This window comes from Nipponia nippon, unplaced genomic scaffold (genome assembly GCF_047370975.1).
Source record: "Nipponia nippon isolate SJK-2023a ecotype South Korea unplaced genomic scaffold, ASM4737097v1 scaffold_7, whole genome shotgun sequence".
In the NCBI taxonomy this organism is placed as follows: Eukaryota; Metazoa; Chordata; class Aves; order Pelecaniformes; family Threskiornithidae; genus Nipponia; species Nipponia nippon.
Window position 1 is genome coordinate 14,616,443 of NW_028262391.1, and position 14,676 is coordinate 14,631,118.

General features: G+C 48.4%; 1 protein-coding gene across 1 annotated transcript in view; it reads left to right on the top strand.

The window, feature by feature from the left end:
* Positions 1-518: 518 nt before the first annotated feature.
* Positions 519-14,676, top strand: part of LOC104015731 (IgGFc-binding protein-like) — a 62,511-nt gene continuing 48,353 nt past the window's right edge. The window contains 14 exon segments of the mRNA XM_087739719.1: positions 519-588; positions 8,038-8,178; positions 8,723-8,979; positions 9,082-9,166; positions 9,311-9,403; positions 9,705-9,788; positions 10,086-10,178; positions 11,180-11,269; positions 11,386-11,627; positions 11,723-12,006; positions 12,116-12,393; positions 12,687-13,285; positions 13,665-14,229; positions 14,381-14,580. Of these exon segments, the coding sequence (XP_087595845.1) occupies positions 519-588; positions 8,038-8,178; positions 8,723-8,979; positions 9,082-9,166; positions 9,311-9,403; positions 9,705-9,788; positions 10,086-10,178; positions 11,180-11,269; positions 11,386-11,627; positions 11,723-12,006; positions 12,116-12,393; positions 12,687-13,285; positions 13,665-14,229; positions 14,381-14,580 (3,081 nt within the window).

Genomic DNA, 14,676 nt, shown 5'->3' on the forward strand with positions numbered 1-14,676 from the left:
ATAGCTCCCTGTACCTAGGAGAGCTGGTCTTCTTTCAGTTCAGTGGGATAAAGAGCAGAGGATCCTTCCACACTAGATGAAGTGAACATATCCTACCTTTGACTCACTCTCAGAGCTTTATCATGAAGGACTAAGTACATATGGGAAGAGAAAGAATCAGATATGGATGAAACCCTGGATCTATTCAGTTTTTCAGTGAAACACCCAAAGATATATGTTTGAGGTCCCAACATTTTTTCTTAAACAATTTTTGAGTTACTAATTCCACAAAGGCTTCACTGTGTTGTTTTTCTTGGCAGGATCAAGCGAAGACCAACTGGTGGCTTGACAACATGGGATCCTGAAACAGGTAACTTCATGTCATTAGTGCTGTTAACATCTGAGGCAGATTTTGAACATACTAGCTCCTCTTCCTTATTTTAATGTGTTGTATTTCAGCTTACCTCACCAGATGTGATTTTAACAACAACTCAAGACCATTTTGTGACTGGACCCAACCTTGCAATGCCAACCACGGAATGTGGATACGAACCAAGCATGACACTCCAACTGGTGGAACGGGTCCTAGTGGAGACTATCCTGATGGAAGTAAGTGCTCGGTTGTGGCATTGTTGATTTCCTTTTGAAGACAGCTTGACTACCTTTATTCTTCTTTCTTTGAAAGAGAAAAGAGATTCATGAAGCCTGTTGAAATGTGTCAGTTTCATTTCATGCTGACACCTGTCTTCTTTGACTTTTCACTTGTCAGTTCTGAGTAAATTAAACTGGGTTGCCCTGTTGTGGGTTGGAAATCTTTATCAGTGCATGGAAGTAGAAAGAAGCTAATTATGTGATACTTAAGGCCTCATAGAGAATGCAGTGACGTGCAACAGATCATTATTCAAGATAGGTCTCGTGGCCAAATTACACCGTTATCAGCTAATGGCAAAAAATGTGATGATCTCTGTACGGGCACTAGATAATGTTCACGCTGGCAAAGTACTACAAGATCAACTCTGAAATTAAATAATATCTTTAAAAAGCTTGTCCTCAGCTACATGTGATTGAAAAATTGGGGTCCTACATAGTCATATCATCAAACAAGTGCTTAGTATGTCTCCATCTCTATCTGTTTGAACTGCTATCCTTGCACTAGCAGATCCATTTATGGGGGATCAGTCTGCAGTCATACTGCTTTCTGTAATTATCCCGAGACTGAAAGATCAGCTACTGTCAGACTCAGTAAGTGGATTGGAACAGTATTAGTTGGGATTTTTGCTAAATAATTTTCTGCATTTTTACTATTTTTAATTTGGATTCACACAAATAATAATTGTATTGCTTTTTGAATTGACGCAGACCATATAGCTTTAAATGTGACTTACATTTTCTTGGCAACTAAAACATATGACTGAATGTTAGAAGCTATGTGTGGAGCCATACTTAACCATATGCAAATGGTCATTCATTTCTTTTTGATTCCATTCCATAGTGAGATGGGAGAGACTTGACTTTAACTGCACTGGGGAAATGTAGCTTTGACTTTAGCCCATGGGAAGAAAAAACTTCAGCCCTAGTAAAGCAAAATGAGATCTCATATTGAACCAATTCAGACTAAAGCATTTCAAATCCTAAAAGAAATACTGTGAGTTTCTGAATTTTGAAAAGTTTTGTTGCTTTTCATAATGTCAAACGTAAATATTTTCATGGATATATCTGCATTGCTTTCTGTCCCTTCCATTTTGAGACAAAACCAAATGCTGATGGGTTGGAATTTTCCTTGTGCTAGGGATTTGCTCATCTTGAGACCAAAATATTTAGAAAAAAATATATCTCGCAAGAGAAGGTATATAGCAGGTTGCATTATTTTCCTTTGAGGAAACATTAAACTGAACATGGATCAGTGGAGCACTGTGTTTGGAGATGCTGTTTCTTGAAAGAGGCCTACACCTTTATCTGTGATGCCAAAATAACTGTTCATGTGAGATGGGATGTATTTGCTTTGCTCTCCAGCTCACATTCTAGTTTAGATAACTACATGGTGCTAACCGTTGCAATGTAAATTCCAAACACCCTCTACTTTGTTTCTTTGAACTGCTAATGATGCCCTTGATTTCTTCTAGAGTTGGGTTGTACTTCAGTTTTAAATGACACCTAACAAGTTACAAAGATTCAACCATATTTTAATTTTTTTCACTCTGCAGAAGGCTATTTCATCTACCAAGAAGCAAGTAATCTAATCCCATTCAACACTAACAGACTTGAGAGCCCAGATACTCTAGTTTCTGAAAAAATATGCATCGACTTCTGGTACTATATGTTTGGGTCAGAAGACATGAATGAGCTGAGAGTGCTTATCCAAGACAGCACAGGGGAGTCTGTGGTGTGGAGTCGGAAGGGAAACCAGAGTTCCTTGTGGAACTATGGTTCCATCACTCATGCTTTTCCAACACAGAGAACAATAAAGGTATTATATTTTCAGAATAAATTTCTCTGTACAGTGTCAGCATTTGTTCTCCCCTTGCAGGCTGCAAAAGGTTGTGCATGTAAACTAGAAAATATAATCAAGATTTGCTTGGTTTATATTTTGTAAATATAATGGCCTCATGCTTTGTGACAATGAACTAAGAGAAGAAACAAACAACCCCCTGAGTTTTTAGGGGACAAAATATATTTAATTTTCTCTCTTTTTTCTTCCTTCCCTCCTTCATTTTATCACAAAGTCAAGGACTTTAGGTGCCTTAATTAAATGCAGGTTTGTCTGGTATGAGTTAATGTTTGAACTTTAGGATGCTGCCTACATTGGACTCCTGCATAGAGTCTAGACAACTAGTTACCATAAATCATCAGTCAGCAAAACAGAGGACAAAGTTTCTTGAAGTCCTTACCTTATTACAGAATATATATTTTAGGCTTCTGAGGGAAGGTAGAAAAACAGTTATAGCCTCAGTTTACTTCCCGCCTTTAGAGATAGACCAGAAAGAATATTTTGAAAACATGCTAAGGGAAATGGTCTCATATTTGCCTAAACAAACTCTGATGCAGTGATTCATTTTGCATCCTGCCTAGGTCATTTTTGAGGCTGTCCGAGGACTGACAGAGTACGGGGATACAGCACTGGACAATGTGAGAGTAAGGGATGGATCCTGTGGTAAGTCTGTGTTTGCACCTTAGTGTATACTCCTTCCTCATCTTTGTTTAAGCTGTTGACCATTACTCAATTCCATATACAATACAGAAACTCCTCATAACTTTGAACCACAAAAGAGAAATAACAAAAACTTTACAGCTCGCTTCATTTGAATGTTATGTTTTGTTGTAGTTTCTTCCTAAATCTTTCCACACCACCTCAAACATTCAGAATAAGCTATCCCTTTCTCTGCAAATGTGACCATTTTCACAAGGTCCAGCAAACTTTACCTTCACTTTAAGTCTGAAGTGCATTTCTAAACCCATCCAAGGCTATGCACATTGGTCTTGGATTCCAGATTAAATGCTCTAATCAGCATTTTACAGCAAATCTCAATTCATGCAAGCTCAGCAAATACACAGCACTGCTATATGTCACAAAAAGAAATAGCGGTGAGCCAGTAAAGCTGAGTTGCACTACCAGCTCTGACTATGAATCAGCAATTTGAGCTTGATCCCTGACCCTGTAACAAATCAGCCAAGATTGGCACAAGCTGTGGATGACTAGGATCTGGAAGTGAATTACAGTTTCATCCCGTCTTTACTGACAAGCATGCAATACTTACAAAATGGGAATTGAACAAGAAACTTGCTGAAAACCATATAGAAACTGTCATTAGGTCCTAATAGGCCTTGCTCTCTGTGAAATACTGCTCATATAATGACAATAAAATGTTTCAAATTTACACTAGCCAGGACAAAGATTTCCATTCAGGTCCACACCATCTGAACATATAATTTTCTTTAAAATTCTCTGAAAAATACTTGGAGCCTTTTTTTTTTTTGAGGTCTAGGGAGACCCAGTTCTTCTTTTTCCCAGGCGTATTAGCACATGATTCAGCCACTGGATGGTGCACTAACGTAACTACAAGAGACAAGAGGAACGTGCTCCTCTCTCTCTTCAACTGTATGGCTACTAATATGATGAAAGTTAAGTGAATTATTAGGTCTCGTAAAAGTCAAAGTCCTCCCAACCTTTTTGTTTGTACAAGAATGTTTGATTGAATAGACATTTTAATCACACTCATGAAAACTAAATATATGTCCATTTGTCACATGAAAAATTAGCTTCCAAGGCAACTTTAGCAAGCAGTCTTTAGGTTATGATGTTTGATATTCATACTGTCATTTGCAGAACTTCTTCACCTTAGATCTCAAAGAACAATAATCTTAGGAAGAGGTTTTCTTCTGGTTTTTTTTTTTCCTCAGCTTACAACAAAGTTAACTTAAAGCTTGTTGGGAAGTATCTATTGTGGGAATACAGCCATTATCAGGATTCCTGTAATTTTTCACCAATGTTGAAAGAGCAAAAAGAGCAATTCTGGGCTAGATATGCAAAAACTGCATTTATACTGGAGTAGGGAGCTGAATGTGAAGAAATGGGCATATAAGAAACAGGTGTACAAGAAACCAGTGCATGCAAAGGAGCTGATCCCATTTTGCAGGCAGGTTATTACAAAATATCTTCAGCTTTGAAGTTAGAGCTCATTAAGTGAACAGGATCATTTTGTGCAGAGATTTATCAGTATAGTAGTGTATACTAGACTTCAAGTTATGTGAAGTCTGTTGGCTTCTTCTAAATTATAATCATAAGTATCTTGCAAAACCCCCACATCCAGCTGAGTTTGAATCACATGGTTAGTGCAAAAGCAGTACCATCATAGTATGTAGTTACTGCATCATTATTCAAAAATCTCTAACTTGTCCTTGTATGACTTGTTTTCTATATTACAACTTAATCCTTATAATGTTAGCAGTGTCAGTAATATGGAAGACCAACTGCCTTACTTGTGGATTCATTTAGGTGATTATATCTAGCGGGGTTCTGCAGGGATCACTTAGGGCCAGTGCTCTTTAATGTCTTCATAAATTACTTGGATGCAGGACTGGAAGGATTACTATCTTTGCCGATGACACAAAACTGGGAGGAGCCGTTGACACTCCTGAGGGCAGAGAGGCCCTGCAGAGAGATCTAGACAAATTAGAGAGCTGGGAAATCACCAACTGTATGAAGTTTAACAAGGGCAAGTGCTGGATTTTGCACCTGGGACATGGCAACCCTCAATGTACATACAGACTGGGGAATGAGAGGCTGGAGAGCAGCCCCACGGAGAGGGATCTGGGGGTTCTGGTCGATGGCAAGTTGAACATGAGCCAACAGTGTGCCCTGGCAGCCAAGAGGGCCAACCGTGTCCTGGGGTGCATCAAGCACTGTATTTCTAGCTGGTCGAGGGAGGTGATTGTCCCGCTCTACTCTGCACTGGTGCGGCCTCATCTTGAGTGCTGTGTGCAGTTTTGGGCGCCACAGTACAAAAAGGATACAAAGCTACTAGAGAGTGTCCAGAGGAGAGCCACGAAGATGGTGAAGGGTTTAGAGGGGAAGCCGTATGAGGAGAAGCTGAAATCACTTGGTCTGTTCAGCCTGGAGAAGAGGAGACTGAGGGGAGACTTCATTGCAGTCTACAGCTTCCTCACAAGGGAAGGAGGAGGGGCAGGCCCTGATCTCTTCTCCCTGGCGACCAATGATAGAACCCGAGGGAACGGCAGGAAGAGGGGAGGTTTAGGTTGGATATTAGGAAAAGGCTCTTCACCCAGCGGGTGGTGGAGCACTGGAACAGGCTCCCCTGGGAGGTAGCCATGGCACCAAGCCTGACAACATTCAAGAAGCATTTGGACAACACCCTCAGACATATGGTGTGAATTTTGGGGTAGTCCTATGCAGGGACAGGAGTTGGACTCGATGATCCTTGTGGGTCCCTTCCAACTCAGGACATTCTATGATTCTATGATATACCTATAGTGCATCTATAAGTAGGTTGGAAAGCATTGTTCTCCATGAATCAATTCATCACTTGATTATCTCCTTGTACACTGACTGTTATTGCACACTCAGTGCACGGTGGAAGGCTCACAAGGGTGCAACAGGAGAGCACCTGGATGAGGAGAGTTGTTCTTTGTTCTGCAAAGGGGCAGGAGTGAATGCACGCATGCTCTGAAGGTTTTAGTCAGTCTGTTGTACTTCCAAAGATTCAGATCCATCACTCATCTGCATGTCACCAGGTGAATGAACATGACATCAAGAGAATACTCACCCTGGTGTTGCTAGCTGACACATACAAGTACACCAAGAGGACCACTTCTTTTGGAGGATATCTTTGTGATGGATAAAGAATAGGTGGAGAAGATGCTAATATTTGTTAGCAAGCAGAAGTAGGCAGGAGGAAAGACTTCACAACACGACTCTTTCTTGTGTCTGTCAGCAGAAGGCTCTTACAGCTGTCACATTCCTAAGAAATAAATATAATTTTGAAGAAACAACTAAACTCTCTGATTAGAAACCACCAGTGCCCTAAGAGTTATTTTGTTTCTGCTATATGGTGTCTGCTGGCAGGCTACTCACTCACAGACCTGCCAACACGTGCAGACAGTATGACCTTCGTGCCTTAACATACACACCAGAGGGAGTCACATATCCAATTGTAAATACACTTCCAGCTCCAGAGAAGCATGCTGGCACAAGCTCAGTCACTGTCACCAAGCTAACAATCAGACGAGCTTTCCTAAGCGCTCAGAAGACCCACACATCCTCATTTTAAATAGAGGCAGTTCCACTTGCTTCAGTGAAAAACTTCTAACTTTATACTGGTGAAGAATAAGTGGAAATTCATGTATGTTGGTGTGTAAGTAGTGTTCACCCTGTAATGTTATAACTTATTGTATTGCCTTCTCTTTTATACTAACAGAAGCTGTCCCTAACCCTGTACCACCAACAACTACAACAGAATCTTCACCACCTTCATTGGCACAGAATTTTAGCCAATCACATATGCTAGTCAATGGGTTGTAGAAGGGCACCTACATTTTTTACTACCAGTGCTACTTATTTGCTTCATGTAATTTCTTTGGGTATCTCTCTATGGCATTGCCTTATGCCATATAAATCTGCCTTTTCTGTTTCGGTTCTTCCATATGTAATTTATAAAATGGGGATATTGTGGTTTCAAGTAGGTACAAGCCTCAGCCTGGGGAAGGGCAGCTTGAGGAACATTGTGCTTCTCGTGGCAGTCAGTGTAGTTTCTGTCTTGAACAAGAGCTGCCAGCCCTTGGGTGAAGAGACTCTTTGTGACAGGGATACCGTGGAATGACACTCTCTGATTCCTGCCCAGGGCCTGTCTGGTCACGGCGTTGGGTGTTTGGGAAGGGTGGGCCAGCTGCCTGCAACAAATGTCCCATGTTGGTGCAGAGCTCCTCTAACTCTCTCTTGTGCTAGGTCCATCGACACCAAAACCCACCATCCCCTTGCCAAGCACTACAACACAGCCTCCACGCACGCCGTCAACACCAAGACCCACACCGAGCTCAGGTACTGCCGTGTTCCATTCCCATCTTCTACTGCTTGTTGAAACTGTTCATTTCACTTCCTCCAAGGCCCACCACCACGCTATGGAGTGTCTGTAGTGAAGGGGCTGCGCGGCTCTTTCTATCCTCCCGCTATGCTGGTGGATGAGCACTTGAGCGCTGGAATTTTTGCTGAGGAGACACTGGGCAATCCCTGCCCTGGGCCTGCCTGGTCACAGCGTTGGGTGTTTGGGAAGGGTGGGCCAGCTGCCTGCAACAAATCTCCCATGTCGGTGCAGAGCTCCTCTAGCTCTCTTTTGTGCTAGGTCCTGGTACACTTGTCTCCCGTCCATGTTTGTTACTGGCTGTGCTAGGCACTCTGCTTATGGATTTCCACTTGGCTGGCCATCCTTACCTGTCCATGACCATGCTAGGGATGTAGGTGTGCCCTGTGTGACATGAGGAAATGGTGTCCCCATCCTCACTGTAGAAACTCTGCTTTCCTTTCTGCACCATATCCATCTCCCCCAGGAGACTGCAATTTCACCTGCACATTCGACAATGACTTCTGTGAGTGGGTCCAGGCAGATTACAACAGCATTGACTGGATAAGGAACAAAGGTCCAACGCCCACGCAAAATACCGGCCCCTCCTCTGACCACACAACAGGAGGTAGGAACAGCAATCTGTACACAGTAGACCTTCAGGCAGAGGGGTCTCCCTGGGAAGGCAGTGACAAACCTCTTCTAAAAGCAAATACAGGCCACGTGTGTCCAGGCCTTGATCCAGAGCCGTTTGTGAGAGTCTCCCCGAGAGCCAGAGCCTTCCTTTAGGAAGATTTTCAGCCCTGGGAATCAGTCAGTGGTACCCACAGGTCAGGCAAGGACCTGCCATGCAATGGGGAAAGTAATGCAAAACTTGATGACACGGCTGTCTCAGGGGAACAGGAAGGGGTCTCTCTTTTAGGAGACGCTGGTTTCTGCAGAAGACAATGATGAGTGGGCCCCGAAGCTGCAGAGCCATGTGAGCAGGGTTCATAGGTGGACCCAGGGCTGGGGAGGGTTATGCCTAGCTAAGGACCTGTGTTTGCTCTCCCCTCCTTTTGTCCGACTTGAACCGCAGCAGGGGGTACTCCCAGGACTGTGCTTGGGTTGTCCCTGACTGCTTTGTCTGGATTTGATATGTGTGTGACAGTGTGGCTCACGCTTTGTTTCAGACGGCTACTACATCTACCTGCAAGGGAGCAACGCCCTCCCCGGCTTTGTGGCTCACCTGATCAGCCCGGTGTGCAGTTCCGAAGGACCACACTGCTTCCGCTTCTGGTATCACATGTACGGAGTGGCTGAAGCAATGGCCCTGCGGGTGTATGTGGCTAAGGGCGAAGAGCTAGTGCTGGTCTGGAGCAGTGCTGGGAACCATGGGGACAGATGGATCTTGGGAGAGGTCACAGTGCACAGCACAGGAAACATGCGGGTAAGGGCAGGGGCTCTCACTGCCATCTGAGATGAACTGTGCTTTGTAAAGGAACTTCACACATGCGGCCAGAGCTAATGCTGGGAACCATCCCTTCCGTAGATTGTCCTGGAGGGAGAATGGGGTGAAGATTTCCGGAGTGACGTAGCATTGGATGATCTGTCCATCGAAAAGGGATCCTGCACAGGTACAAGGCTCGGCCTGGGGAAGGGCAGCTTGAGGAACATTACGCTTCTTGTGGCAGTCAATGTAGTTTCTGTCTTGAACAAGAGCTGCCTGCAACAAATGTCCCACATTGGTGCAGAGCTCCTCTAACTCTCTCTTGTGCTAGGTCCATCGACACCAAAACCCACCATCCCCTTGCCAAGCACTACAACACAGCCTCCACGCACGCCGTCAACACCAAGACCCACACCGAGCTCAGGTACTGCCGTGTTCCATTCCCATCTTCTACTGCTTGTTGAAACTGTTCATTTCACTTCCTCCAAGGCCCACCACCACGCTATGGAGTGTCTGTAGTGAAGGGGCTGCGCGGCTCTTTCTATCCTCCCGCTATGCTGGTGGATGAGCACTTGAGCGCTGGAATTTTTGCTGAGGAGACACTGGGCAATCCCTGCCCTGGGCCTGCCTGGTCACGGCGTTGGGTGTTTGGGAAGGGTGGGCCAGCTGCCTGCAACAAATCTCCCAGGTTGTTGCAGAGCTCCTCTAGCTCTCTCTTGTGCTAGGTCCATCAACCGCAGGACCTGAGACCGCCTTGCCAGACACCACAACACAGCCTCTGCATACACCGAGACCCACACCGAGCTCAGGTACTGCCGTGTTCCCTTCCCCTCTTCTACTGCTTGTGGCAAGTGTTCGGTTAGCTTTCCTCGAGGCTCGTGGCCAAGGGATGGAGTGTCTGTAGTGCAGGAGCTGCGTGTCTCCTTTTATCACTCACCAGTGCTCTGTGGAGAGCGCTTGAGTGCAGAAACCTCTGCTGAGGAGACACTGTGCGATTCCTGCCCTGGGCCTCTCTGGTCATGGTTTTGGGGTGTTTGGGAAGGGCGGACCGGCTGCCTGCAACAAACCTCCATCTTGCCACTGACCACTTCTGTGTCTCTCCGTAGGTCCGCTTCCTTCTACACCCTCGACCCCATTGCCAGACACTACGACGGAGCCACCACGCACACCAGCAACACCACCACCTGGGACCACCTCAGGTACTACTGTTATTGGTGGCGTTTTGAGTCATCTTCAAAACCCATAGTGGATATGCCGGGCAATGCTTTGTGTCACTCTCCTGCCGTACTGAGACACACATTGAGTGCTATTCCCTTTCTGAGGGTTTGGGTGGGACGCCCGTGCTTCTGGCACTTAGGTGTTTGAGGAGGTTTGAACCGGATGCCTGGAAAAAATATTCCTGTCTTGATATAGATCTCCACTAATTCTGTCTCTTGGCAAAAGCAGTGGACCAGTCATGGTGCTGATGTTCTTTGTGCAAGGTGGGCTGGGGAGAAGAGGCAGCAGGAGGTGCTTAACTGAATGTTTCCTCTGGTCTTTCATTAGGTCATTTAGCAAAGAGCCATCCAATTAAATCCTCATGCTACAAATATAAATTCAAAAGATGAAGAAGTTGAGCAGAACTTCAGAAAAGGGGATTCAAGGAGACACAGGAAGCTTTCAAGTGCTTAGCACCTCTGGAAATCTGGCTTCTAATCTAAGCTTCTAATGGGCTTCCAGTATTCACTTTAGAAGATGATGTTTGAACACTTTTGACCTACGACCAGAATTGGGTCATGAAAGACCAGAATTGGGTCATGAAAGACAACATACACTGTCGGTTAAGGGCTCAGCCAGGGACAATTGAGCACTTGTCTAACAGATCACCACTTTGGCTTTAATACAATATTTTATCTTTTTGAGAAGTGCTACTGCATCACATACCCAACCTGTCTACAGCTTCAGGTTTTCACCAAACATGCAAAATAAATTATAGAAGTATATAAACCAGGGCTTTAAAATTAATAAAGGAGAATCCTGCAGCTTGAGGTCCATTCAACCTTGCAGTCACAGCACTACAGAGGTACAAGGCTTGGCCTGGGGAAGGGCAGCTTGAGGAACATTGCGCTTCTCGTGGCAGTCAGTGTAGTTTCTGTCTTGAACAAGAGCTGGTCAAGGAGGACTGATTTGCTTCTACCATCTTCTACCATCTCTTTCGTAGGCGATGTGACTCCGACACCACCAGACACCACCACCACCACCACCAAACCTTCAACAGGGCATCCCACGCCACCACCCGTGCCAGACTCAGGTGAGTAGAGTAGACCCGTCATGGGGCCACCGTCCTTTGTGCAGGGCCTGCTGGGCGGCAGAGGCGGCAGGAGGTGCTTAACTGAATGTTTCCTCTGGTCTTTCCACTGTGAGCAGGGACCTGTGTGGTGGAGGGAGACCCTCACTACCACACGTTCGACAAGCAGCTACACCACTTCATGGGCACCTGCACCTACACCCTCTCCAAGCTGTGCGAGAGCAACAGCTCGCTGCCCTACTTCAACGTGGAAGCGGCCAATGAGCACAGGGGAAGCAACACGCGCGTGTCCTATGTCCGATACGTGGATGTCGACGTGGCTGGCCAGCGGATAAGGCTGGGGAAGGGTGGAGCAGTGACGGTAAGCGCAAGGAGGAGAGGCGGTGGGGCTGGGCGAGAGGACAGAGCTGCGCCAAATGGGTTGCTCCAACCCTGTCTCGGTTTCTGCCCTTGCAGGTCAACGGAGTGGCAGAGCTCCTGCCCTGCACCCCATCCGTGGGCGTGCAGGTCTCATCCAGCGGGTTCTACACTGTGGTCACGACAGACTTTGGCTTGAGAGTGAAGTTTGATGGGAAGCATCGGGTGGAGGTGACGCTTCCGAGCACCTTTGGGCAGAAGGTTTGTGGCATGTGTGGGAACTACAACGGGATGGCAGCAGATGACTTCCTGAACCCGGAAGGGGTGATGGAGCCAGACTCCACCAGCCTGGGCAACAGCTGGCAGGTGTCCAACGACAGCAGGTGCGTGTGGCCCCCCAGCAGGTCTGGGGACGTGTCGGGCAAGGGGAGGGGGAGGCACCAGGAGAAGCCCGCGGATGACCCAGGGGCCCTTCTGCCTGTCCTTCCACAGCTGCGCAGCCGGACCGCTCCCCACCCCAGCCTGCAATGAGACGGACAAGCAAGTCATTGCCAGCAGCCACTTCTGCGGGCTCCTCACTGACACCAGCGGCCCGTTTCAGATGTGCCACGCTGTGGTGAGCCCCAGCGATTACTTTAACACCTGCCTTTATGACCTGTGTGAGCTGGGGCTGGATCGCGAGGCCCTGTGCAAGAGCTTGCAGTCCTACGCGGACGCCTGCCAGTCGCTTGGTGTCAAGATACCTGCGTGGAGGAACGCAACCTTCTGCCGTAAGTCCACACGCGGTGCCGCGGATCGTTCCTCTCAGGAAAACACAGAACAGGAATGAAAGAGTGGGGTGGGGAATAAGAAGTAATTTTATTAGGTGCCGTGGGGATTTACAGGTAGTTGTCAGTATTAGAGGCACCATTTTCTGTTTCATTTGATCAGGTGTGACTTAGAATACTCACGGAGCCAAGCAGACCACAGAGAAAATATAGACTCTTAATTTTTCAGAGGGGAAAATACAGAGCAAAGCAGTGTTATGTTCCCCAAGTAACGGCCATGTCTTCTGTCTCGGCAGCCATCACCTGTCCGGCCAACAGTCACTACGAGCCCTGTGCTGCAGCCTGCCCTGCCACCTGTGTTGACCCGATGGCTCCTGCTACCTGCAGCGTGCCGTGCGTGGAGGGCTGTGTGTGCGACAGCGGGTACCTGCTCTACAACGACCGATGCGTGCCCAGCCAGCAGTGCGGGTGCTGGCACAACGGGCAGCACTACCCCGTGGGCTCGGAGTTCTGGACGGACAACACCTGCTCCTCAAAGTGCACGTGTCCCGCGCGGGGAAGCAAAGTCCAGTGCACCAGTGCCTCATGCCCTGCGGGCCAGTACTGCGGGGTGCAGGATGGGAAACCCGAGTGCCTCGAACAATCCTACGGCATCTGCCACGTCCACGGTGACCCTCACTACAACACCTTTGACAAGGTGACGCACCACTTCATGGGCACCTGCACCTACACCCTGGCCAAAGTGTGCTCCAACACCACCTCCCTGCCCTACTTCAACGTTGAGGCCAAGAACGAGCATCGTGGGAACACCAGAGTGTCGTATGTGCGCGAAGTCCTGGTGGAGGTGTACGGAGCGCGCATTGTCATTGTCAAGAAGGAGAAGAGCCAAGTGCTGGTAGGCAGCGGGGCTGGCAGGAGCGTGGCGCGGCTGCAAGGCGGGGCTGGCTTTTCTTGGCAGGGCCTGGGCTGTGCCAGACACCTCCATTGTCCCAGGCCCGGGTGGGTTGCCCTGCAGCCACTGGGTTGCTTTGTTTTCCCTTTCCGGAGGGGTTGGAGGAGGAAGAGGCAAACGGGGAACGTGGCCCGTGTTGAACGGAGGCCCCTGCAGAGTGCAGAACACAGGCATGGCTCTGCAAGCCACAGGGGCGTCTGGGTGTGAGGGCATCATGGGCGCCGGTTTGCCGTGCCCGGCCTGGCAGCTGATTTCCCTGGGGCAGGAGACCCCAGGGAGGCCAGGGACAAGTCCCGGGCCCATTGCGGTGTGTCTGCCCTAGGTGAACAATCTGCGCAAGACCTTGCCGGTGAGTGCAGCGGGAGGTGCCATCACGGTGAGCAGGAGCGGCCGCTACATCGTCCTGGAGACAGACTTCAACCTCAGAGTGTCCTACGACACTGACCACTCGGTGGAGGTGAAGGTGCCCACCACCTACGTCAACCTGACCTGTGGCATGTGCGGGAACTTCAACAGCCGGAGAGAGGACGATTACATGATGCCCAACGGGCTGCAAGCCGCAGACTCCAATGAGCTGGGGCAGAGCTGGCAGGTCCCAGACGACGACCCCTCTTGCGGTGTCCCCTTCCCCCCCGGACCCTGCAGTGCAGAAGAGGAGAAGCTCTACCGATCGGACCAGTTCTGTGGCATGCTGACTGCCGGGCCTGGCTCTTTTGAGAGGTGCCACGGCGTGATCAACCCCCAGAGCTACTTTGAGACCTGCTTCTATGACCTTTGTGCCCTGAATGGTGGCCAGGAGGTCCTGTGTGCTGCTCTGGAGGCCTACGCTGACGCATGCCAGGCAGCCGGCGTGACTCTTCTTCCCTGGAGGAATGCCACCTTCTGCCGTGAGTACCTGCCTTGCAGTTGCCAGAAGGGGAATGTGCCGCTCCCCGTGCCCAGAACCGCTGGCCAAAGCAAGTCTTTGGTCGTCTCCTTCCCAGGAGGTCGTCCTTCCTTGAAGGCTTGCTTGTCCTAATTGTCCCCTTCCCATTGCAGCCCTGCCGTGCCCCGCCAACAGCTACTATGACCCTTGCATGACCGGCTGTCCTGCCACCTGCGTTGACCGACAAGCCCCGCAGAACTGCTCCAAGCCCTGCGTGGAGGGCTGTGCGTGTACCTCTGGCTTCCTCCTCAGCGGAGACACCTGTGTGCCCGAGGCCCACTGCGGCTGCCTCTTTGAGGGCAACTACTACAGCGTGAGTGAAAAGCCTGCCCTGGCTTGCACCCCTCCCAGGGCACTCCCTTGCCTCTACTTTCCTGCCTGACGCGCTGACGCTCGGTGTTCCTCTGCC